The sequence below is a fragment of the Apus apus genome, chromosome 2, assembly GCF_020740795.1.
Source record: "Apus apus isolate bApuApu2 chromosome 2, bApuApu2.pri.cur, whole genome shotgun sequence".
Classification (NCBI taxonomy): Eukaryota; Metazoa; Chordata; class Aves; order Apodiformes; family Apodidae; genus Apus; species Apus apus.
In genome coordinates this window covers 44,240,380-44,267,534 of record NC_067283.1, presented here as the reverse complement: position 1 = coordinate 44,267,534, position 27,155 = coordinate 44,240,380, and the positions used below count along the sequence as shown (strand labels likewise).

Sequence of the window (27,155 nt, the reverse complement as noted above, 5' to 3'; positions counted from 1 at the left end):
GTAAACAGATGTTCATGTAGTTGTAAGATTTCAGCTCCTGGCAAGAATAATAATTTGTTTGATAAAAAACTTAAGAATAATGTGTGTAATTTTATTTAGACTCGGAAAGCCAGAAATTTTATCAACTGACAGCATGTGGTAGCAATGCAGGTTGGGACAAATTCATCATAAACTTTTGTTTTACAGGAGAGCTCACATTCCACTTTGCTTTTTATTTTCAGAACTATTACTACATGTATGTAAATGGAAGTCAAGTGTTCAGAGGATCCTTATGTTTTAACAAAAGTTGTCCAGGGTCACATTTTTAAGGCTGCCAGAGGTTACTTACTAAAGCAATTAATGTAGCGTGCTTCTATTCAACTAAGTGCCCTAGTGTAAAAGACCGTTAACCTTAAGGTGGCTACAAGTGGTGAACTGAAAGGCTAAATCTATATTCACATGCATTCTTCATCGAGCCCAACAATAAAGCTGCAAGGGGAAGAGTGAAGAAAAGTTAAATGCACACAGAAATGTAGTGATGTTAGAGCCGTTTCCAGGAACATCGCCATTGTTAGCCTAACTCTTACATTAGCCAGTACTCAAGTCCATACATCACCAAAGGTTGGAAGCAGCCCCATCTGAAATTGGCAGGAGTGGATATGGAAGGAACAAGCCCCATGGCTGTATCATATTAATTTAGAGTGTATATTCCACCAGCCTATTGCAAAGGGAGGGCTAAAAGGGCCCTGTGGTGCCCCTCTTTCTCCCTTCCAGTAAATCATTGACTAACGTCAGCTGCATTCTGTGCATCTGCAACAAGCCAAGAAGCACCAGAGGGGGATTTAATTTAAAGAGTCAAAACTTGTACCGTATACCCTCCTCCCCACCATCTGGATAGTGGGGACATTCTGTACAAATTCGACATGCCAACTGCCTATTGAGAAGGGAAAAAAAGAAGTTCCTCTTTCAGGAGAAATACTAGGCAGTTCCCATTCCATCTTTAAGGGCCTCCAACGTAATCGAGATCTGTTGAGGAGTTCTAAGGATAGAACCCTATTTATAGACCACAGAAACTGGCAGTGATAGATCAGTGAAAAGCTTGTTTCCTATTTGAATTTCATATTGAAGCAAATTCTAACCGTAAAGATTCTACATGCTATTTGAAAATAGCCCAGCCCAGAATCTGTTTATAGCTAATCAGGGACATTACTTATATGATATATCTTGTGTATTTCACATATTTAAGGTCAGAATATTATAATATTATCACAGTAGAAAATTTATTAAGATACTATTGTTATGAGACAATATTTATCATATCACATAAAATATTTCTTACATTGTATTATTCTATTATTCCTATTATATCTATTATTTACTTAACCCTAAATCTATATGTCTATATCTATCATTAGGTTGTACCTAATTGTAAATCTATCCAGCTAGCTGTCTAGGGCTTATTTAATATGCTGAACCAAAAAGATAAAAAGCTACTGATGTTTCAGATTCATCACTCATTGACCTGTGGAAAATCATCCATCCGGGAAAAAAAATAAAAACCAAACCAAAACAACAATAACAACCCCACACAAAGCAAAAGAAACCATTAGAAGCCTCTGCCATTGTAGAATTAACATGGATTAATTAGAAGTTACTATTGTGTGTATGCACTGGGGAAAAAAAATCTTGGTTTTGCAGAGCAGGGCTCCAAGAGAATTATCTTAAGTAGTTATGGATTTCAGTAAACTGGGTGCTTTTAAGAATTTGTCTTTTATATCTCCCATAATTTTCACTCCAATTTGTTTCCCCTTTCTGAAAAGTTCATCGTTAGTGGTTTACAACCTCACATCTTCAACACATGTAAACAGTCCAATGTGGTTTTTCACTTCCTGGGGCAGATTACAAAGAATTTTAAAGAAGATAACCCTAGTGTTTCAGTGTTTTCTGTTGATAAAGTCTGTTATGTTCTAAGCCATACTCTCACTGGAATATCTGAAGAGAGCTAGGTTTGATGAAATTAAGCTTTGCAGCAATAAAGCTATTACATCCTAAAGAGACTAATCAAGATCCTACTTCTAGGGTCAAAGCTTAAAGAATGCAGAACTGTAACAGAAAAACTGAAAATCAGTGAGCAAAAATAAGTTCCATCTTTAAATTTACCAAAACCTTTAAAATGGTCTTTTCTTGTGCGGTTTTTGACAAAAGGAAAACCTAGGACACTGGAAGTATGTCTATTCTGAAGAAAAGAGCAAGTGATTTCACACATTTCTGCAGCACTTCATACAATGTCTTCTGATCCCAACAGGAGGGACGTGGGTGTGTTGATTAATAGCTGCCTGAACATGAGCCAGCAGTGTTCTCAGGTGGCCAAGAAGGCCAACACCATCCTGGCCTGCTTCCAGAATAATGTGGCCAGCAGGACCAGGGAGGTGATCCTGCCCCTCTACTTGGCACTGGTGAGGCAGCACCTTGAGCACTGTGCTCAGTTCTGGGCCCCTCACTACAGAAAGGACATTGAGCTACCAGAGCATGTCCAAAGAAGGGCAACAAAGCTGATGAAGAGTTTGGAGCATATGACTTATGCGGAGTGGCTGAGGAAGCTGGGGTTGTTTAGCCTGGAGAAAAGGAGGCTGAGGGGAGACCTCATCACACTCTACAACTACCTGAAAGGAGGCTGTTGGGATCGGTCTGTTCAATGAAGTTACAAGTGATTGGACAAGAGGAAATGGCCTCGAGTTGCGCCAGGAGAAGTTTAGATTAGATGTTAGGAAGAATTACTCAACTGAAAGTGTTGTCAGGCATTGGAACAGACTGCCCAGGGCAGTGGTGGAGTCACAATCCCTAGAGGGATTTAAGAGTTGTACAGACATAGTACTTAGGGATATGGTTTAGTTAAGAACTTGTCAGTGTTAGGTTAAGAGTTGGACTTGATGATCTTGAAGGTCTTTTCCAGCCAAAGTAATTCTGTGATTTTTTTAGTGAGCTCCAGGTTTACTGCAGGTATACAAGCTTCACAAGCACTTATATTTAAGCAACACTTTTTTTTTTTTAATGTTTTCATGATGTTGAACCAGCCTAGGCATTTGTGACAGTAATTCCATTCAAATAGCTGCAGCATGACATCCTGTCCTTCCATGTAAAATTAGCCCTGCTCAAACACAGTGACACTTAGAGCACTCTCACTGAAGAAGCAACTACATCAAATTGTTCAGGTTTAAGAGTTTCAAACAGCAGTGACAGCACTTCTGACTCCTATATATAGCATGGTTGCAAATATATATATATTATGCCATCCCTCATTGAAAATACCACACATTACTACAAAAGGCAACCACTATTAAGATTGCTATCACTAATTCAGGCTCCTCCCTGTGTTGTAAGGACTGAGTTCAGGCTGTATATCAGGCCTATAACTTACAGCTGGCGGGTGCAAAGCAAATACCATAAAGAAAGAGGTGTGGCGTGGCATGGCATGAACAACAGAGAAAGGCTACAACCAAGAGCCCAGTTCCTATAAAAGTGCTGTGTTAATAGCATTTGTGGCTTCTGAGCTTTAATGTGATATTCTTTGATATTACATGCTGGTTCCTGGAACTGTGCAATTATATCCAAGATAAAAGTTTCTAATCCTTTTTTAGTTACATAGAAAAGCTTGAAAGCATGAGTCTCAACACTTGAATAGAAGGGACAAATGAAATTTCTCTGAAAAGAAATCATAACTTGAAAAGCTAAGTAATTTTTATAATTGTTGGGATTGACAGTCCTTGAATTTCTAGCATTCAAAAGCATTTTCAACCAGACTTTTTAAATACCTCTTGAGCATTTTCTGCTCTAATTAATTTTAAAATATGCTGAAGAAAAAAAAAAAAATAGGGCTGCTGCATTTCTGTCTAATTTCCCAGGAAGAAATGTGAAGATATACATGTGTTACTGAGGGCACATGAGTTCAGTACCTCCTAATCGTAACACATGTTCAGTACATCTGATGGTGTGATAAGCTAGTTTGACAGGGCGCAGCTGAAGATATTCAATTAAGAAAACAGAAATCACAAGCATCTGTTTCGTTATACTGTCTCAGAACTTTAAATGCAACCTAAATTTTGGTGGGTTTCTTGTCTTTCCATGGTATTAGAAACACTTAACATGGAAGTCCCATTAATTAAATCTAAGTCCCATCTGTATCTGGCAGATTTACTCACAGTTTAAAAAGGGAGGAAACAGTGGGATGGGACAGAGAGAATTTTTTAATTAAAAATAATGCCTTTTATCTGTTCACAAATAAAGCTGCAGTAAGGGAATATATCTTAGTTTTTTAATCTCTTGCCCTTCAATCCTTGACATACTTGTGTGTACATACACTGCTCTACCAGTTATTCAAATAATGCTGTAAAAGTCCATCTTTTTTTTTCTCCAAACTTTAAGCTTTCTCCTGCACAGCCCATTCTGCTAGAGTTTTTCATTTTACTAGATTTCAGAAGTGGCAGCCAGCCCACTCCACTCCCCACGGCCCACCCCCAAACAGTAGTTGTAATCAGCAGCCATTCAGTCATGATACTGGCCTAAGTGAAGAACCTTGCCACATCTGATGGAGATAATATCAGTGCCACTAAAAGTGCCTACATGAAACAGAGTATTCCAGGAAATGTAATACAATCCTATTTTAAATGTCAACAATGTAAGAATTCTTCAGCAGACCATCTCACAAACGTAGACTCAGAAGAACAAATAGGCATTGACCATTTAAATTAGTAAGTTTTCTAATTCTTAAGAATTTGAATAGTATAAACCCTTAGTCAAGAGATGCCACAGTCTGTAAGTGACTAGATAGGTTCTTCAAGATGCTAAGGTACCATAGTTCCTCTTCACTTTTATAAACAATGCAGAAGCTCAGTGCCTTAAGATTACAATCCCTGTTTAGCATAGTGCTTCCTTTCACTGGTTTGTATTAGTTGCTGTTTTCTTATAACAATACCAAGATCTGCTCTGAAAATGTGTGTATGTAGATAGAGATGGTGTATGCTTGAAATATTGACTAGCCATGTCTGATACAAAGCAGTGGGGATCCAGCTATAGCTATAGAGATTTCTTAGTTGTCCTAGTAGAGAAGGACTATGTATTTTGTAATACCTGCATATTTCAGAGCACTTACACTGGAAACCTGAGGCAGCTACACCAAGGTGCATCTTGAGATACAAAAATCTTTAGAAAAGAAAAAAATTAAAAAGCCAGACTACAGGTGCCCCCCCCCCCCCCCTTTTTTTTTTAACCACTTGGACTACCATAATGCAAGTATCAGTGCCACAACACTGAAAATAAAGAGATCTCATCTCTCCTATGCACACTAAGAGACATAATCACTCCCAGCTAGAGGTTAGCTTGTGTGTTATAGTAGGTACTGTTAATCTCAGAGCAGAGATCAAATGCCAGCTATTTCAGCAAAAGCTGCTAGATGTTTTACTGGGGAATGTGTCCCATACAGACCTTTTAGCTGCATCCTCAGTATCTCATCTCCAGGCTGACAAGATGTCTGAAATCTTTCCTGCTTGGAAGAGTTGATTCTTGCAAAAGTCTCAGATTGTCACTTGAGGACATCACATGTGTCCTTTAAAATGCCTGTAGTCCTATAATTTCAGGAATTGTGTGTCAAACATGTCACTCTCAGTCATACTAATGTTGCTTGGCATATAACTACTACATTTACAGACGAAGTCTGACAGTGCTATTTTGATTCAACTAATGTAGTTTTTTTAAGCTGTGAGGAATTATTTCTGTAATCCAGGTTGAACATATGTAACAGATAACTTCTGTCTGTAAACTGTGCACAAAGACTACAACCTTTATTTAATCTACATAAACTCTTTTATAAGAGCCTCAACCCAAAATTTCAGAGCATTGACTAACAACAGATACATTTTTCCAAAGGATAAATACTGATTGAAAGCTGTACCTTATTTCCTATTTGCATACAGCCTGCAGTCTTTTTCTCCTTGCTCCCTTGTGAGCACTGTCTTCCTCAAAGAGCTACTCTGAGATGAGGCTTTGACCACTAAACTGAGCAGAGCTGTCATTTTTGAGGAAAAGGTAAAGCAAAAGAACAAGGCAGTACACAAGCAAACATCTGACAAGTTCTGATATGAGAACACTTTCACAAGTGAAACTGTGCTCTGTTCCTACTTGGACCTTAAAGTGACTTCCAGATCCTGCCCAGCCACAGTTAGGACAGGGATTTGAAGGCAAGGCAGCTTGATGCAGCTCAGCATAGGTGCTATTATCCAACTCTAACCAGAGTATTTTAGGAAGCAGTGATTGAACTGTGAACTTGAGAAAGACAAATGTGTTTTTGTGGCAGAGAACAGATCTCCTGTGACAGAGGAATATCCTGCTTGGTCTCCAGCAGTCAGGTGTGCTCTGATTGACTGACTTGCTAACTGACTAAACTGCAGCAAGGAATCAGCTACTACCTGATATCAAGGATTTTCTTACATATGTTCTCCTAGGTAGGGTTTGGTTTTGTCTAGTTTAATATCCAAGAGGTGCCAACACTGACTGGAGCTTTTCCAATGTACAAAACACTCATGATTGTTCTCCCCTACATGATCTCTTTGATGAAATGCTGCCCTTAAAGGCAGTTTTAATAGGATGCCTCACCTCTTAGTCTTATTTTCATTAAGTGTTTGGCTGTTCGAAACCTTTGAGACTACTCTGACCACAGTTACTGGGGGAGAAGGACAGATACAGCTCACTTCCTTCAAAAAAGAAGGAAGGTTCCACCAATGTAACTGTGTTAATTGCTAAAGAGATACATACTCTCAATGCCACGCACAAGGTACAAATCACTCTGTGCTGCCTCAGTTCAAGGATCCCAGAGCTCATTTGGTGGTTTCCCTAAAGGATCAAACCCCATCTGTTAATGCTCATTTATGGTACCACACTTATGCATGAACTGTTGGCCAGATAAATTATTTTAGGATTCATCTTGTGGCTGATGCGAAGCTGAACGAGAATTCTAAAGAAGTATTGGCTGGAGAGGCTGTAAGAAATGTCTGCTTACTGCTAGGATTCAGAAGGAAAGCTGCTGGTTTCTCAGCACAAAACAATGGCTCCTCCATTGTCTTTAACATTGGTCAGATGTGTTTTGAAAGCCAACTGTAGAGGAAAAAAGCATCCTGTGGTTTCCTTCAGGAAAACCAACTGGCATTTTCAACAGGAAGTCTACGTTTTATGTCCATGTTTTGCAAAGAGGTAATCTTACAATACTCTTGAAAAGTAATTTCCTTAAATGCTAATTCAGGTACACTTACATTAACACAAGCAAAATTACTTTTTCAATTCATTTGGCAAAGCAAAAAATAACTTCAAAGAAAGGAGCTAACCCTCCCAGCATACATACCATTAAACATGCCACATACATCCGTTATGCTTTATCTAAGCAGAGAGGCCTCTAAACACCTTGAAATAATAGGTCTTTTAGGTTTGACATGAAAATAACAGGCACATTTATAGCCATACTACAGCTTTATCAGCAGAAGCAAACAAATTTTTCTGATTTATATTCTCAGAAATGGGACTGGGATTAGTCAGCCATGTCATTAAAACCACAAACCCATTGCATAGTCGCTAAGGAAAACTCATTTCCAGAGCTACTCAGCTGCTGTTTCAGGATTGCTTGCAGTCACTTCCAAGGCTAAAATTCACAGGAATTTGGATTTTCCAGTACCCCAAAAGAGGCAGTAACCATATTAAAACATATATCTTCTTTTTCTCTCTGTTGTCTTCCTTTCTGTATCTTCCAAGGTCCTTACTTTAATTTTTATTCCAAGTTTATTTTTTAAGTTCTAAGAAAAAAAATAAATTTCCTTAATCTGTCAATGACAGCTCCACATCCTAGGATATTGTTTCATTTGTTGCCTTACTCAGGCTGAATTAATATTAAATACCTCATAGCTTCTAAGAACTTAATAATCTCTTTTATGGAAAAATTCAATGTATAGAATTAGATACTCATTAAATTAATTAGTCATTTAAAAAAAAACATTCCTATAAGAAATAGCTATACAAGTCTAGATAAAAGCCTTCTTTAAGCAGAATTACCTCCTAAACTCAATTATGCTGTTGAAATGTCATTTACACTCAAAGAAACTCTGCCATGTAGCCATTTCATACCACTTGTATAAAGCTGGTCAAGAAGCTTTCAGATTTTTGTGCTTTAAAATATTTGAGATTCAGTTAAAAATAGAGAGAAAATCTTAAAGATCATAAATAATTGTCTCATAGTGGTAATCTATGAAGTCCATGGTCCTGGGCCTAGTAATCAGTAAGAAATTATTCCAGAAGGTGATCCAAGAAAAGAAACAATTACTAATACACTGCCAGTATGGAAATAGTCTTCCTAAACTATACAGTATAACTGAAGCAGGCAAGTTTATCCTTCTTAGTGTAAGTCTGGATCTTCTTATATAGACACATGTCCTTATAATATTTTTATCTCTTGGACTTCATGAGATTGTGGCAATTTCTAGAATCTATCTTTTCTGAACAACATGCATTTATTTCACACCTTTAGTTTTTACTGATATATCTGATGTCTAATGCTGTTACTGATGATCAGTTTCTGTAAAGTTTCTAAGCAACTAGTAGAAAGGAGTTTTAGTTGTCTAGTTTCCAGACTAAAATGCAACTCCCTAAAGTGAGCACACAAAGCCAACTTTGGATCGAAATCATTACACTTATTTTAATGTGGTATTTCATTTAAAATGTTTGATCAGTGAACAAATCTCCTAGGATGCATATCTGCTCTGGGACATCACGGTGAACAGCAGTTCTTCAACAAGCCTCATTACATTCACTACATAGTATCAGGCAATGTAAAGAGAATGAATAGCAGCATCACATTCTGTTCATTTGATATTGATAAAGCTTTGTGTCTTGGGACTAACATGCTAATAACTACATCAATGCTTGTTTTGATTAAATGGATTTCTTCCAGCAGTGTGGATGGAGCAGCTGTGCCAGAAGTATGTTGCATTGAAGATATTCACATCCTTAAACACAGAACGATTTAATTTAGCATCAAGTTACAGGTTGCTCTCTAAACCATTCAATCTCACCAATTAATGTTAAAGTTATAACTAACCTATTCATCCTCTGAAGTTCAGCTGTCAGGACAAACTTTAACCAAGTCAAAGTTATTAGCCAACCAGCCTTGCATACATCCTCTGCTTGTGATTTTTGCCTCCATGAGTGTACAAGTAACACTATGAGCACCAGACCAAAACTATCTGAGCAGAACATGACAGTAGCACTGTTAGCATAGATCTATCAGCCCTCCTGAGGTTCAATTTAATATCTGTCCAGATCAATAATGGGTGAATACTGAGAAAACAACAACAAAATCCTCAACGAAAAAGCAGTTAGTCATCTACTGATAATGTTTATTGAAAGGCATCCAGCCAGTATTAAGCAAACAATCCCAAGGACTTACCCTGCTAGATAAAATAATGTGACTCTCAGAAATAAAAAGCTTATTCTCAACACCATGCAGGGCAACCTGCTGAGCTCAACTGCACTTCCCACCCCTGTAAGTGTTTGTAGAGTCAAAGAATCAAATGTTGGTATTTGGTGAATATCAGCCCTGCCAACATCAGACAAACCCAAGGAGAATGAATGCAACATTTCTTTAATCATATAGTGCTTGAGCTGTTAGCCATTTTAAAAACATTATGAATAAGAAAGAAAAAAACGAGCATTACTGTACCAAAACAGGAAAAGCAGACTTTCCCCCACACCCCCCGCCAGTTAGAGCCTTCGTACTTTTTTCCAAAATATATCATGTAAAAGGAATGTGCCTTTCTTTGCCTGCTGACCTCTCATTTAGGGAAGTATGCTATTCAACATCATTTAGTGCACAAAGAAGTTTAACTCTTTCAAAGGAATGCAGAATTCCAGCTCCTGATATAGGCTGCTTCGGAATGCTCATCACGAAGCTTAATATTGAGCACATATTGGACCAAAAGGAACAGTAACTCATCAGAGGTGGCCCCTCCAGGATCACCCCTTCTCCTCCCCCATGCCAAATAGCTTCCCTTTCCTTGTGAAACAGCAACAGTTCAGTTCTCCTAAATGCCAACCCTACCGCCGAGAATTCAACCTTTTAATTAACAGAGCTTTCCATGACAAAGAGCCCAAATACCGAGTAGTCCCCACACCTGATCTCAGACTGATTATGTCCTAGTAGAAACAAAGCCCTTACTGCACAGGGAACGGCAGAGCATAATGTTTATGGCTAACAGAAGAGTGAAGAGAGGGGAAGTCTGGTTGATTTTAGATACATTTTTAGGAATTCCTTTTCGCAAATACATGCCTCCCACCCCCTTATTGTAACAAGGAGATTCCAGACTGTCGAAAGTGAAAGGAAGTTAAACATCAGCCAGGATGGAGTAATTCGAGATAAATTGGAATTACACTGAAAACAGCTCACGACAGCAGTGAAATATGGATTTTTGTGATCCTCAACAGACAGGTAATGACCACTTAAAGCTTCATGGTCTCAGACTCCAATTGCTTTAAGTGTCCAGTTATATCCTCAGAGTAAAAAAATTATTTGTCCTCAGGGCCAATTTTCTCAAAGTCACAAAGCTCTTATAAAAACTTAAATGTAGCCATTACTTCCAGATACTGACATTTAGAAAACCGTGCAGATGATAATTTTCTGATCCTCTCTCTTTAAGATATAGCTAGGTCACCCACAGGGTTAAAACTGAAGGAGATTTAAATTTGTTTTTACCTTTTCTTGAGTCCTCTTGTCTTTCACTGCCGATACAAGTTTCCAAATTGCATGGATAGGAAGCTTTATGAAATAGGACAAGGCAGACTTATGCAGCAGGTTATCCATAATTTAAGCAATTTCTGATACTGCACAGTTAAAGAATCTTCCCCCTCTGGAGTTTGAGATCCGAATGCATGTTCTCTGCTTCTTCCAAAAGCTCAGTAATCCTCGACTGTTGCACAATCCTTTCCTGCAGAGCAACTGGCGAAAATCAAAACACCAAATGCAGAGCCTGCAACAAATGACCAGTGTTAAAGTGCCACAAGGGCAGTGTGAGCTGGAAGAACTGAGAGGCAGTTCTACCAAATGCAAATAATTTCCCTGTTAACGTGCTGTAACAGCCCTACTTCTGGTAAGAATTCTCTGCTGCAAAACAAACAAACAAACAAAAAAAACCAACAACGAGTAACAGTAACTCGGTCCGGATTTTTCCTACCCCTCTCACTACAAAGAGTAAATCCTAATGCTTCTTAAAGCTTGTTCAGCTGCAGTAAAGAGGTTAGAAAACTGCTGTTTCTAGCATATTTCCTCCTACTCTTCAAGCTGCATTTCAACGACTGCACTGTCCGATTTCACTTTTTTTCACACACAATCCTGTTATGTGGATTTCAGTGAGGTTAATGCTTTCTTTCATTCTCCACTTCCTAAACTGGAACTGCAAGGTACCAGTTACAGGACATAACAATGTAAACTCAGATAAAGCCTAGCTTGCAATTGGAGCCTTTGCCTTGAATCTTACCTACAAACTCATTTCCTTTCTAGTCATTACATTTGTCTTTCTTTCAGCCCTTCTCTACTTTGCACCTTTGAATAGGAGACAAGTAATAAGTGCTTACCTGGCTTAGGTAGGGGATGGAAAAGCAGCAAAGCACATTTCCACCAATTATAATCCTAAATTCTGGAGTTTCACAGTTAGAGAAGTCTGGGTTTGTTCCCACCTCCTTTTGTTGTATCGTTTAAGCAGAAAAGTCCCAGAGAAAAGCTGAGTTCTTATTACAGGGAGGCAATTCTGTCCTCTCTATGATTCCACAGCCATTGGAGATTAACTCAGTCTTTTAAGATTTACTAAGACATTTTCTGTCTTTAATAAATTATTTAGAGCTTGGCTAATACTACAGAATGTCCTGAAGCTATTAAATACAGCTGCCAAAGACTAACCAGACAGAGCAATATTGTGAGCCTCCAGCACATCAACATCTGTGGGAGGCAAAAGAAATAATTTCTTTACCTTTTCATCACAGTTTGTGGAAAGTAATCCATGTGGTAGGGAAACGATACTTCTTTGCAAGACTCCTCTTCCACTCATCCCTTCTAGGTCTCACAGCTACCAAAAAAAAAAATATCTTTCAATGGGATCCAGGAAAGGATCTAAGACAGATTTTCATGTTTGTTTTCAGTTTTAGCTCATCCCATACTACTTGCATATATCCTTCCTTCTCTTCAGGTTTGGAGGCTTGACACAGGCAACCATTCTGACATTTCATGCTTGGAAATCTGCCTTCAACAAGTCCATTTTGTGTTCCTAAATGACTGTTTGGCTGCTTATACTTCAGCCCATCTGTTTGGATGGCACCAGGCCTGCTTACAAGGTGATCTACCAGTTTCACTTCACTTCCCATCCAGAGATGCCAGCCAGTTTTGGGCACTCAGCACAATACCTCTCCCTGCCCTTGCTTTGGTACAAAGCCCTCCTGAGCCGGAAATGCTGCCTCTGGGCTTGAGCAAATGTATTGGCATTTGTGTGGCTCTGACCATCTGAACTGCAGAGGAAGAAAACTGGAGTTGTCAGCACTGGAAATTGCCAAGTACACTTGTTGCCGTGAAGCCAGGGGAATGTTATGAAGATCAGTAACACAAAGCACAAGAATTTTAATTGCAAACACTTGGCAAAGCCAAGATCACCATAAGCAGAAAGACAAGGATAGTAAAACTGAAGACACAAGCCACAGACATAGAAGATTCAAGCAGGTGAAAGCACTGATCTCCACTTTGCTGTAATGCTTCCTTTAAAATGGACAAATACTTGGACTTTTTTTTTTTTTTTTTGCATAACACCTAACTAACCTAACCTAAAATCACAGTGTTATGGTTTTTGCCATTCACTGACAAATCATACCAGGCTGAAAACACTTCTTTGCAAAGGTCTGTAGTGCATGACCAAGCTCATCCAGAGGAACAGACCACTTGCCAATGGGCTTGTTTCAGGCTGGCCCAACATCAGTGCTTCAGCAGCCACATGTACACCCACCTCTTGTATGCTGCATACAGGTACTTACTGAGCACAAAGGAGACATCTGCAGTCATACAGATGGTTGGAGCCTTGAGAGTGTAGGACATCATGTGGTTGCTACCTAACTTGGCCAGTATCAGAAATCTACAGGTTTTTTTCATAGTACCTTAAATTCCTTATTGAAACAGAGATGAAATAGTGATTAAAGTGGCTTTCTTAACTAGAAAAACCTGCACCAACAAGAGTAAGTCAGTGGTACATATCACTTATGTTCTACCCTTCTCCACCCCCCTTAATGAAAGGCAGTAACAAGCCAAGAAAATCAAAGACAAGCTTTCAACATACCATATCAGCTGTCAGAATGTGTTTGTTCAGGAGTTTTAGTGATTTTTTTTTTCCTCTGGTTTAAAATAATGTGACAAAAATTTACAGACACTCTGACACCTGAAAGAACAGTTTCTTCTTGTTGTGCCCTGTGTTTTTATTAAAGAAATCCTCTGGCTTCTTATGTCATGAAATATTTAAAAGGAAATAAAGAAATTTAAACACTTCTTTGCTTTACCTAGGAATGAACCCAACTTATACTGAAATAACAATCCATTCTGTGTTGAGAAAATAGCAAACAACAGAGACTAAACTTCTCAGCCCTAGCATGGCAACTATCCTATATCACCAAGAACAGCATTAAACTATTTGTTCAACTAATGCATGTGGTATCAGTCAAGGTGAATTTAGCTGCTCTTGCACAGCACTTAGACAATCCCTGCCCTGTATAAATCTTTAATGAAAGTGATAAATTATATCACTAGCAGCCAAAATCCACAAAAAGCATCCAGATCCTGTTGTAAAAGAGGTAAATAGTTCCCTTTTCATTGAGTGGAAAGAAATACACAGACATATGTATCTATAAAGGTATATGCGCGTATAACTATTTAGATGCATTTAGACATATAGACACAATATCCCCACCCTAAAAACACATATAATAAGGAACTGATCGATAAATACAGAATTTGTCCTCCTGTTTCCTGCAAGCTGCTAGTAGCCAGACAGGAAGAAAGATGTAACTTGCTCATAATGAGCTGGTTTGTCATCTTCTTCTGTCATCCTGGTGTCTCAGCCAGACACCTTCATCTTCCAGAACCTTTCAAAGTTCTTTGGGCCAAGACTTCTCTATCCCGATGAAGCCATGGCTTTTGGATCCTTTCTGCATATCCTATACGCATAAAGAAAGTATTGTGTTTTGGGTTTGTGTACTGTCACAAAAATAATTTGCTTCTTCCCCTGTCTCTCCATACCTTATTGCTTTGGTAAGTAACAAGAATTCTAGCATAGCCATTAATATAAGATTTTCAGCTAATTTAATTTCCTGTTCTTGGAAGCAGGATATATTGGTTCAATTCTAGTTCCAGTTCCTTTTTTATTTTGAGTGACACAAACTATCTTCAATATGCATCACTGACTTAAATTTTCTAAGATTTGAATGAAAATATATGATTTTAGTTCCTTGTCCAGTGATGGGCTCCCTGGTACAAGAAAGACATGGGCATACTGGAGCAAGTCCAGCAAAGAGCCACAAAAATTATTACAGGGCTGGAGCATCTATCATGGGAGGAGAGACTCAGAGAGCTGGGACTGTTCAGCCTGGAGAAGAAGAGGCTCAGGGGGATCTTCATGTGCATAAATACCTGAGCTGGGGGGAGTGATTAAGAAGAGGAGCCAGACTTCTTAGCAGTGCCCTGTAAAAGGACAGGAGGCAATAGGCACAAACTGAAATACAGAAAGTTCCATCTAAATATAATTATATATTTATGAATCCACTGTAATAGTGATGAAGCACTGAACCTGCTGCTCAGAAAGGTTGTGGAGTCTTCAACCTTGGAGACACTCAAAACCTTACAATCTGTCCTGAGCAGTCTGCTCTTTCTGACTCTGCTGTGAGCAAGGGTACTGCACTAGGGGATTTCCAGGAGTCCCTTCCAAGCCAAGCTGTTCTGCAATCCTATGAAATTACAAACCATTCCTATAAAAGTCCTAAGCATATGCAATGGTATCATTGATTCTGAGGCTTTTACACTTATGTGGTGCTACATTTTCCATGACCAAAGCAGCTCCCTCCCTTTGCATTTTGTCATGTACAGGAATGCATCTGTTAGCATCAATGGATCATATGTAGGGTGCCTGATTAGGTGCCCCTTGGCTGAGAGGTGGACTAGCAGTGGAGCACACTGTGCCCACATGCCTCTTAGAGGCTGTGTGCACATATCTATCAGCTCTGCATCACTTTCCGAAGCTTTATTTCTTTACCATCCAGCTCTGAGGTCACAATTAAAGAGTGTATTTCACGTGGATAACAGGTTGAAGCTTTACACTTGCGTTGCTGCACTAGAAACACAAAATAGATATCCCTATGGCTGCTGCCCTACAAATGACCTCCCTTTTACTCTCTGTAAAGCCACAAAAGCTATTTGGTTTTTTAAAGCTCCATGAGATTGAGATTTGTGCCCCATTTGTTACCCACTCCCCCAAGTTCTTTCTGCATTACCAATCTCTAATCAGCAGTCTTATGTTTTATAAAGCATCACCCCCTAGTGCATTGTTTAACATTTATCTAAATTAAAATCTCACCCTATTTTAAATTTGCCTCTTACTCTAAAATCTCTTGGTCAATCATTCTATAACTACAGCCTGGCCCCTACAAATTTGATCAATGTGTGCTTCATTTTATCTTCCAGTTTAACAGAAACCTTAATTAGTGTTTTCATTAATTAATACCAGACCCAATACTGATCCAGAGACATCCCATTTGATAGCTCCCTCACCACTGGTGTTTCATTGTTAATTATTCTGCCATTGTAGCCCAGATGATTCTGTATCCATTATACAGGATTAAGAAAGAGAGAAAGGCTTTTTTCCTACCAGATTCTTCCTGAATGAATTCTTCCCACACATAGCAACAGGAAGCCATGGTAGAGTTAAATAACAGAAATCTGCAGTGTTTTATTTGCCTGCTAAACGCATAATTATTAACTTTGTCTGAATGGAAAAGATCAACTGATGATTCACATATGTCTCAAAGGAGCATGAAATGTACTGATGGACTGTGGGTTAATTTTAGGGTGCTTGACAGAGCAGTAGGGTTAGAAAGGCCAGGCTGAAGTCTGCTGTTTGGGAACCTGGCAGCCATCTGAGCTTCTTCTCACCTCTAACTCTCTCTCATCCAAGGTCCAAAGCATTAGATTCCCACAGTCTTGTCTGCCTAACAATTAATCTTCCTACAGCCTTGTTGCATAGTAACTGTCCTCAGATTTGCCTTCAAACAAAGGAAATCAGTTAGTCTGTCAAAAAAACCCACTAAGATCCTTGCCAGCAGAAAATGCTTGAGAAGAAGTAGTCTTGCAATGAAAGGGGCCTTTTTTCATTAGCCTTCCTTTTCTCAGGCACACAAATCTTCCAGCTCTAAAGAGGACTCATCTTGAATGTTTTCTACCTCTCACTCAGAAGAGTCCTGGGCAAAGGCACTTTCACAGGTTTGCCTCAGGTGGAGAACACTTATAGTACAGTCTTGGTATTCAATAGGCTCACTTATTAAAGACATAATTGGAGACATACAAGGTCAGATTATCAAGAAAACCTTCTCTTATTGAAGTACAAGCAGAAATTGCATACAGGATATCAGGGACTAGATCTGTAGATGTGCTTAGGGATAAGAGCCTCATTATTGCTTGGACCCCCATAAGAGGCTTTAGAAATCTGATTTTATTTTATTTCTTAAATCTTATCAGAAGAGTTATAATAAGAGCCCAAAGTGCTACTTGAGATACCTTCCTCTTCTTCACAGCTAAACAAGAGGAAGACGTTTCTCAAACTGAGTCTAATTCCAGCAATTTACCACTAAAGACCTGATACTAGCTTTTCTAAATACTACTCACATAAGACTAGGGAAAGATAACAGGGAAATTCAACACACATTCTGTCAGACTTGGCATACAACTTTCTTCTTGAAATTAAGCAAACACTTCTCTAGAGTGGAAGCACCACCTTCTAGCAATTCAGCTTTACTCCTCAAACTTGTGCAATATACTCTGCTGTATTTCCTTATGGCTTTATACCTAGGTAAAACTTATTTCTTCCTAAATGTAGCTACCATTCACAAGACAATTAAACAACTGAGAACCAAAAATAACTAACCTTTTTCCCATCTCCTCTTTGTCTTTAATTCTTTTCCAAAGCCCTTCCAAGTGTTTCCCTAGGAACATGTCCCTTGATGAGACTGCTACATAGCACAGTAGAAAGGAAGAGGACTGCAATACTGATTTATAAGGACTCACCTCAGGGCCCTTCTTCTCACTTAAAGAGGTCTCACCTATGGTTTAAGGAGTGTACTGCTAGGTAATTCTACATGTTTTCTTCCTGTCCCTGTGAAGTTCTCTGTTTTGAGGCTGATGAAGTAAGAAGCAAGGAGAGGAGGTACTGTGAGTGCATGAAATGAGACTTATCCTAGAGTGGAGAATGTGAATATTGCCAATGATGGGGTAAAAAGGATCTAATTGAAAGCATATATGTAATTTGAAAGGTGGTGGAGAGCAAGGACCATGTGCTGAGCACCTGAAAGTCCAGGTGCAATTGATAGCTCAGCTGTTGAGCATCTTTTGCAAAAAACATACCTGACTTTATAAGAAACTCCATTTTTTTAAAGGTCTGTATCCCAGGCCAGTTCATTTCTCTGTTGATCAGATACAAAGAAGAATGTGTTGGAAGCCTACATACAGCTAAACGAAGAATCAGCATGACAATTTACAATAAGAAGGTGGTGGCTGATCACAAGTGGTGTCCCCCAGGGCTCAGTGCTGGGGCTGCTCCTGTTTAACATCTTTATTGGTGACTTGGATGAGGGGATAGAGTGCACCCTCAGTGAGTCTGCAGATGACACTAAGCTGGGTGGGAGTGTCAATCTGCTTGAGGGCAGGGAGGCTCTGCAGAGGGATCTGGACAGGTTTGATCAATGGACCAAGGCCAATCATATGAGTTTCAATGAGGCCAAATGTTGGGTCCTGCACTTGGACCACAACAACCCCCGGCAGAGCTACAGGCTTGGGGACCAGTGGCTGGAGAGCTGCCCAGCAGAGAGGGACCTGGAGGTGTTGATTGACAGCCAGCTGAACATGAGCCAGCAGTGTGCCCATGTGGCCAAGAAGGTCACCATCCTGTCCTGCATCAGGAATAGAGTGACCAGCAGGACCAGGGAGGTGATCCTGCCCCTCTGCTCGGCCTTGGTGAGGCTGCACCTCAAGCACTGTGTGCAGTTTTGGGCACTGCAGTATAGGAAGGACATTGAAGTGCTGGAGAGGGTGCAGAGAAGGGCAACTAGGGTGATTAGGGGTCTGGAGAACAAGTCTTGTGAAGAGAGGCTGAGGGAACTGGGGCTGTTCAGCCTGGAGAAGAGGAGGCTGAGGAGAGAACTCCTTGCTTTCTACAACTACCTGAAAGCAGGCTGTAAGTGAGGTGGGTGTTGGCTTCTTCTCCCTGGTGACTAGTGATAGGACGAGGAAATGAGGTCAAGTTGCACCAGGGGAGATTCAGATTGGATATTAGGAGAAATTTCTTCACAGAAAGAGTGGTGAGGCATTGGAACAGGCTGCCCAGGGAGGTGCTGGAGGCACCGTCCCTAGAGGTGTTCAAAAAACTGGTAGACATGGTGCTTCAGGAGATGGTTTAGTGGTTAAGGATTGTAGGGCGGATGGTTGGACTTGATCTTGAAGGTCTTTTCCAACCTTGATGATTCTATGATTCTGTGAATTTCATGTAGTAAATTGGCTAACGCTTGACTTAAAGAATTTCATTTGAAAGTGAAAAAAAACACTCAGAAAATAGATTCTGTAAAATTGTATCTGGCTTAGACTTTATCTCTTTATATATCAAAGGACACTCATCCTAGTAGCTGCATGTCAATCTATTCTTTCTGCTTTGTTCACACTCTAAAAATGATTTTAGGATTGAATTAGCTGTCAGTTTTGGACAGCCTGGATCTCTAGTGCAGAGGATATACAGCCACTTTGAAGACATCAAGCTGAAGATATTGCTCACACTGTGAATGGATGATCAAAAAAGTACAGCTAGAGAATGAGATGAGGCAGTATTATTATCTTCTATTTTCAAAACTAAGGATGTGTCTAACTGGGAGTTTCCATAGCCAGGCATACCACCATCTCACAAAAAACAGCTGCAGAAATGCAAAGACAAGAGATAGATGATGGTCATGAACAGTCATACAAAAGCTTTTATATAAAGAAGGATTGAAAAGATGCAAACTGTTTAGAGCAGGCAGGAGACAGACACAGAGCGAAATAAAAGACAATAGGGAAGAATAAGGTACAGCAAAGAAGGGCTGAGCTCTTATTTGCCTTTGCTCTACACAGGGGAAGGACCAAGCCATAGCACATCTGAAATGCAGGAAAGAAGTCCTTTTTTTTCTTTTGTTTAGGTTTTCTTTTGAATAAAACAGGAAGTGATCAAAATGAGGATTTTTTTTTTTTTTTTTTCCTGCAGGTCATTGCAGAGGTCAAATATTACTCAGATTCAAAAGAAGATTGGAAAAGTAAGCGTATAATGGGAACATTCATTAGAAAGGGCACTGGCTGGGATACCAAACTGTATGCTTCAGGGCATAAATCCTTCATCAGCTCTAAGGAATTAGAAACCTGACTTTAATAAGCAGTTATCCTGGCAGACAAGGAAAGAGTTGTTGACCCAAACACAATGGGAGGAATAGACCCAGACACAAAAGGAAATAGGAATAGAATTAGTAAAAATACAAATTAATAAACATATGATGACTTAAAAGGAAAAAGTCATCTTACATTTTAGAAAAAGAACAGGGATGAAACCATCAAATAATCAGCCAGGGAGAAAGAAAGTGAGGTTCTGAGGTTAGGTCCAGTAAGGTGGAAATACAAGCAGACGGGAAAAGTGCTGCAAATTTTTGAGTGAAAGAGAAAAATGCATCATAGTTATAAAGAGTTTGGAACAGAACTGCAGCCTGTTGAAGAGATTAGCAAATGGATTTTTTATTAAAACAAAAATTATAGTGAAGCAAATTACAGAGCAGTTGCAACATTAAATTAATATTTAAAAGTTTTGTTAATATAAGTTGATGCTTTACTGAGGCAAACAATTTGTCTAAATTATTTTCTCTGTGTACTTTCTCATTCTCAGCCTGGGCATGATTCAATTCTAGCAGAGGTGGAAGGTAACATAGAAATGATCCTTCCCCAGCAGCGCTGAAAGTCGTTAACAGGAAAGTGTGGTGAAACTTGAATTGTGTATTTTGTGCACAGAAATGATCATTCGTCAAGGCTGTATAGCACTAGCTTCCTTTGACATGGAATCCTCAAGGAAGGAAGGTAGGAAGAGAAAACCTGTCACCAGTTTTCTTTCTCATGAGGCAAGTTACATGAACAGATTCCAATTGCAGAGTACACTGTTATTAACTTCTGTCAACTCTGAACATCTGTTAATAGACAATCTATTGGTAGCTGGAGTGATGATCTTCATTGTCCTAGCTTGTGGCCACAACTGTGCAATAAGCCATGTTTCAGCCCTGGCCATTTTATTATCTTATCCTCTCTGAAGTCAAAAGAACCCCCTGACAAACTTCTTTTATAGATCCTGGGCAAGATATATCTTAGTCCCTTTACCATCTTTAGGGCTCAGTGAGCAGCCTTGCTCATATGTACCCCTAACCTTTGTGTTCAGCACAGCAACCTTCAACCTTATGAATTCTTGTAAGAGAATCTCTGCAAAGAGAATGTCCTGAAGTGCTACATCTATATGGTTTTTAAATACCTTCAGGGATGGTGACTCCTCCACCTCCCTGGGCAGCCTGTTCCAGTGCCTGACTACTCTTTCATTAAAGAAGTTCCCGTATCTAGTCTAAACCTCCCCAGGTGCAACTTCAGGCCATTTCCTCCAGTCTTATCATTATTTACTTGAGAGAAGAGGCCAACACCCACTTTCCTACAACCTCCTTTCAGGTAGTTGTAGAGAGTGATTAGGTCTCTCCTCAGCCTCCTCTTCTCCAAACTAAACAACCCAAATTCCCTCAGCCTCTTCTCATAGCACTTGTTCTCTATCTCCTTCACCAGCTTGGTTGCCCTTCTCTGGACTTGCTCAAGCAACTCAGTGTCTTTCCTGTAGTGAGAGGCCCAGAACTGAACACACTGGCCAGGGACCAGCCTGCTGCCCTCATGGAAGGAGCAGGGCAGCCTGGAAGGGGGCAGCCAGGCACAGGCTGGAGCCCAGATCATCAGGCAAGTCCATAAGGTGAGGAGGCAGGTCCAGTGTCAGGCTGGGAAGCAAGTTTGGAGGTGAGGGTCAGTGCAAGTATCAGCGGAGTCCATAGCCAAGCATAGGTATGGCTGTGATGAAGCTGCAATGTATATTGATTGGGACCCAAGGAGCCAGAGTCTGAGCTTCAAACTAGATCCTGGATGAGCAGGAGATGGGGAGGGATCTCACTGAGTCCTCTCAGATCTCTCCCCAAGACCACCAGCTGCAGCACAGGAAACTAGACTGGCCCCAGGCAGCCAAACCCCTGGAAAGGGTGGAGGTGCCCTCAGGGCCCTAACATGAGGTGAGAGATCGTTCTCAGCCATTTCTGCCAAACAGAAGCAGTATTGTTCTGTTCTTGTATCACAAGTTACAGTTCTGGAGGTTCTCTTTGTAGGTCCCACCATTTGACTGAAGTGATTCATAAGAGCAGCTGTACCCAGTCAAAGTACATGTCCATTGAGACCTGCTTCCTGCAATGGCTTCTAGGAGATGTATGAAAAACCAACTAAGAGCAGAGCAGACACATAGCATTGCTTCCCTGGGGTACTTTCTTCAGCTTCCAGAAGTCTGCAGGTCAAGAACTTCCTGGACCAGAAGTGGTGTCTTTAGGTGTTTCAGCCCAGATTATTTTTTTCTGCATGAATTTGTCTTATTCCCCAATAACCCATATAAACTGATGGTGCCCATAGCACCCTGTAGCAATGAGCTCCCCTTTTTAGCTTTCCCCTCTCTGGCAAACTCCTTTATGAATTATTCTAAAAAGCAAATATATATATATATGTGTGTAGCTAAATTACTGCTGAATTCTTAGGGGTAACTGAGAGCGGACCTTGATCTGTTATAGCTATAGAAGTATCTGTTACTGTGAATGATTTAATACTGCTGCATTCACATGCAATTATACAATTTCAGGCTTAGAGATACTAGTAAAAGGACTCCTGGGAAGAAACAATACAATGTGTTTGTTTTTTATAAAATCTGGCAGCCAAAATGTTGAACAGATTAAAAAGGAAAGTAAAGGGCATGTTAATAAAAAATGTATTGCACAGAGATACCTCCAGAGACTAAACAAGCAAAGAAATCACAATGTCAGTGCCATGTATCACCAAGGGAAGACTCGGCATAGCCACCGTAACCTTGGGTTTCTATGGAGAAGGCCTTCTTTTGGCCTTCTCCCCCTTCCCATCAACAAGGTACACTGAATATGCTGTTTCCAGACTCAATCAAGTTTTCATGATAGAGAAACAGTGCACAGCTTGTCAGTCAGAAAATAAAATTAGTGTACGAATACTGTATTTGGGTCGTTCAGTGCAGCATATAACTAGGAAATGCTTGCGGACTCTGGATTATGGAGAACATTTGATAAGTAATGTTGCAGAACTGGGACAGATCAGCATGTCAGCAGAATCGTATCATCCACTGCTGGTATCAAACGGAGGGACTTCTTTCCATGTTTCTGCAATGGGAACGTGCACACTGGGGATCAGGATACTGTGCTGTAATGCCTTTGTTGCATTGCCTTTTGAAGTGCAGGAAAACTTGCCCCAGCCCTGAATTTTTTTTGGCCATTACATGCATTTGGTTGAAGAAGCAGTTGCCAAAGCTAGTGGGTGTATGGGCCGTAGGGCCCAGCTTAAGGCATCACACACAGAGCCCTCTCTTGACTTGCTCCAAGCAACTTCAGACTGTTGCTGCTCTCCAGCAGCATTTTACCTTGTAAGAGAAGATACCTACTTCCCCATTTGATGAAGAAACTGATGCCAGTGGTGCCCTGCTGCCTGTAAAACACTGATGAAAAAGGAAGCCTCCATTTTGCCCATGGCTCCATTTCAGGGTTTTCCTTGCAAGAGTCCCCTCAAGGGTTTCCCATACACAAAACTAGCAACTTATTGAATGGTCTTGAGCTGCTATGATTTTTGGGTCAGAGAATAAAGAGTTGCATTTCATGCTTTCAGGAGATCATTTTAGGATAGGGTTTCTAGTGGACTTAGCGGTGTCACTACTGGAGTTAAGAGGGCATCTCACCACATCTTCCCCCCCTTTGTCTATTTAAAGCCCATCTTCACACACTCAATCACCCTATAGATGCTTACAGTGCATGTGTAAGACACAACACTATTCTACTTCCATTTGTTTTGCCAGGGCATCCCATGAAATAATGTGATGCCATTGCCCAGGATTTACTACTGTTCCCTTTTGCTTCTCATATCTCTCCGTTCCAGAGCGCAGGAAGCTCACCTCCTGCTCTGCTGTCTCAATGCAATTTCCCTTATCACCTCATGGGAGCCACGTCCCTATCATCTTCCAAAGTCTTTGATTCTGCTTTAAATAACTTTAAATAACTTCAGACTGACTTTATAAAAAGTATACTGTACTTATTCCCTGCTGTCAACACAATGCTAGATTCTGTAAATAAAGGGATTATGACACACTTAACAAAAAAGTATTAACAGTGCAAGAAAACAACATTTGCCTAAACTGTCAATTAACCACCTGGGAAGCCTGAATATAGGAAACATCTGCATTTATTTTTACTGTATCAGAATTTTATTCAACAGTACTGAGTTATTTCCTTCCCTTGTTTAAATGGGGGCACAGAGTGCCCATTAATGGAAATAAATGTGCTGTGTGAGATAGGAAAAGGTTGCAGGGATAGAAAGAAGCCCTTTCAGTGAAGCAGAAAGTAGTCTTTATAACCATTTTTGTGTTTTAGGTAGAGTATTCATGCATAATTTATCTGATGCATTTGCAAGGAGTTCTCACAAGACATGAAGCTCAAGCAGCTGGAAATACAGGCCAAATCTCACCCATGGGTAAGAGATTCTTTGAGTTCCAGTACCCACTCAGTCTCATCGTGGCCACAATGATGAAGTGAACATTGGTATTCTATGAAGTATTTTGACACCACTGATTCATTGCATATTGATGATAGACCAAACATACATAAAAACATTTTCTGCCCAGTAGCCTAGATTCTAACTTTTAACTATTAGCGTTTTACTAACTGAGCTAATTCAGCACTTCCTACATATGGTGTAGGACACAGACAGAATAGACCTTTTTGCTTCCCAGATCTGCTACCTGGACTCTCTTCTTCACATTGCCTCCCCATCTTCATGACAAATAACTACTTGGTAACTACAAAATGGTTACACTGACTAGCAGGGATATTAAAAAAACCTGCAGTGCTCTAAGGATGTTCTAATATATAGTTGCAAGTTGTGTCTATTGAGTATTATTAAACAAATTACTCCAAATGTCTAGTATTAAATTACAGGATGTACTTGCTTCCATCTTTCAGCCACTTGCTATCCTCTGCAAAATTACCTCATGAATTTTGTCCAGTAGTGAGCAAGTACATACAGGTAGCAAAGACGAAGCACAGTCGTAAGAGGAGTGTTTACCACATGCATTTTCTGCAAAAAGCATGAAAACTAAGCCTTACCTCCATTCTTAGATTCAGCTGTGATCCTGTGTACCAAAAACTGAAGGGACACTAGGAGGCAAAACAGGCATTTTACAAGAGCCCTGCACATGTTACTTTTTGGCTGCAAATAAGAGGCTTTAGTTTCTACAGCTGACATTAAATTTCCTTTGTATAACTACTATATTGAATTATAAAATAACATGAAAGTTGAAACTGGAGGTATCAGAGGACACATTCCAGTGAATTTGCTTTGATGGGAATCCAGAATATCTCCAATAAAGTCATGTCAAGCTTCTAAGGGTTTATACTGGGATACTGTAGGATGCCACTTAAGAACATGGCCATAAAATCACAGGAAAACTCTTGTGATACCATGTCAAGTCACAGAACACTAAGACAAAAGTTCACTTACTATACTATCCTTTTTTCATTCAAAAGCATATATATTTTCAGAACTGAAGCACTCCCTCAGTACCTTTTAAGTTCTAAAATGGCCACAATGAACAACGATCAGCAACACTCACATGCTTTTCCAGCCAAAGGACAATTAAAACATTTTACCCTAAATATAATTTACCCAGTAGCACAATTGTCCCACTGAGTCACTTCTGCCAGGTAAACACAGAAAACAAAGACTATCCTACAGAGCAATGTGTGATGAATAAATATTATCAACAGAGTAATCTTGACTAAAATGAAAAGCAGAAATTCCTGGGCACTAGAAAAATAGGTAAATCATGGGTATATGGCCTCTACTGTCAGGGAGATCACTCTGAAATGACATTCCTTCATCTTCAGCATGAAATTCTGATTGTACTGAAAATAATGAAAATACCCTGACTGATTTTACAGAAAGAAGGATTTTAGTCCAGTCTTTTTAAAGTATTAGTCCAGAATAGCATGTACCAAGTTACTCCACTTAAAGCCTCTCTTCAGAGCTTGCAGATGGGTGGGAAGTGCTTTGGCCTCCCTTCATCTGCAGCCCTCCAGGTTGTGAGTTGGACTTTCCATCTGGAGCAGCTGAACTATTGATATGAATTAGCAAATCACAAATTTCAGTCCAGCATTTTAAAAGTGGTCTTACTTCCAGTGGAATGAGTTGTCTTCTCATTTCACATGAGATGATGGGCTAAGGTCAGACCTATTACCACCACCTTTTTCCAAGTCTTCTCAAACTCTCTGACCCATTTAAAGAATTAACCTTCCACTAGGCAACAGAAGAGTCAGGTTGGACAAAGCAATTTCGGTATGCATCATGGCAAGTTCCCCTGAGAGCCTTATCAGCTGTTTATTAATGCTTGAGGAGAAGGCTGATAAAAACAGCTGTGTGGAAAGATTAAATATATTTCCCATGCTGACATTCACACTGACTTGGAGTTCACAAAAGCCTTATAAAGTATTAGCTGTAAATATCTATCTACACAGGTCTTTAAAGAGATTACACTTCATTTTGTCAATCAGGACCTTTCATCAGAAATAAAACAGGTAGAAGTAAATGAGAATTTATAGACAAATCCCCTGCCTCAAAATTTGCTGCTTGTACCAACATTACACACAGCTTCTACAAGAAAGGTCATGGAAAGAATGAAATTTGGATTAATGGGCTGCAGATAACAGTTTCTGTTTGCCCTGGTAATTTAACAATGTGTGTAAAAGAGGGTTGCAGGGGGAGATCTTGCATCCTATCCTCACTCTTACTACTCTGGAGTGAATGGTGCAAGCTGGGTGCCAGAGAACACCTGCTTGAAAATGCCTACATATTAGAGAGTTATAAAGCAAATGGCTATGAAGGACCTGTAAAAGATACCTACTCAAATTCTTCTCAGCTGTTTTTCAGTGCTGACTTATCAGATCTTAGATGGCACATTTACCAAACAATGTAAAGCCCTATCATGTTAGTGAAATATACAGCCAAATGTAAGCTAACAAACAAATAAAAATAAAAGTAAAAAAACCTAAAGCATATGTTATTCCTCAGAGTGTTTGCCCTGTAACCAAGGACTTTCAGGAATGGAAATTACACAACTTCCATGAGTGATACATGGACCAATCTAGTGGTTGGTTGATTTGACTGAGTAATCTGTTGGTCAAAATGTGGCTCCTGTGATTCGTTCATCCAACAATTTCTTAAGAAAATGAAAATAAGAATATAAAAACGTGTAACCCATGTTCTTTGCTGATAAAGAGAACTCATTTTCAGAGAGGGTTAAACCAGGAATAATTAAAAATTAAACATAGAAGAATGAAATCTTGAAAGTCATTAGCTCCTGAGACAATTTTAATGACCTTACTCAAAAATGTCTTGAAAGTCTACAGAAATTTTGTGATACTAGGATGTTAAACCAAATACCCAGGAACTAGTG

At 39.7% G+C, this 27,155-nt stretch overlaps 1 protein-coding gene across 5 annotated transcripts in view; it reads right to left on the bottom strand.

The window, feature by feature from the left end:
• The window catches only part of ATP2C1 (ATPase secretory pathway Ca2+ transporting 1), a 100,902-nt gene that overhangs the window by 56,126 nt on the left and 17,621 nt on the right, over positions 1 to 27,155 (bottom strand). For 4 of the 5 annotated variants that reach the window (XM_051609174.1, XM_051609170.1, XM_051609171.1 and 1 more), the window contains 2 exons: positions 12,033 to 12,128; positions 10,763 to 11,036 (listed from right to left, as the gene is read on the bottom strand). In XM_051609174.1, coding sequence (XP_051465134.1) covers positions 10,763 to 10,870 — 108 coding nt within the window. In that variant the 5' untranslated portion in view covers positions 10,871 to 11,036; positions 12,033 to 12,128. The remainder of the gene's footprint in view (positions 1 to 10,762; positions 11,037 to 12,032; positions 12,129 to 27,155) is intronic. The other variant, XM_051609173.1, reaches the window with a different exon arrangement.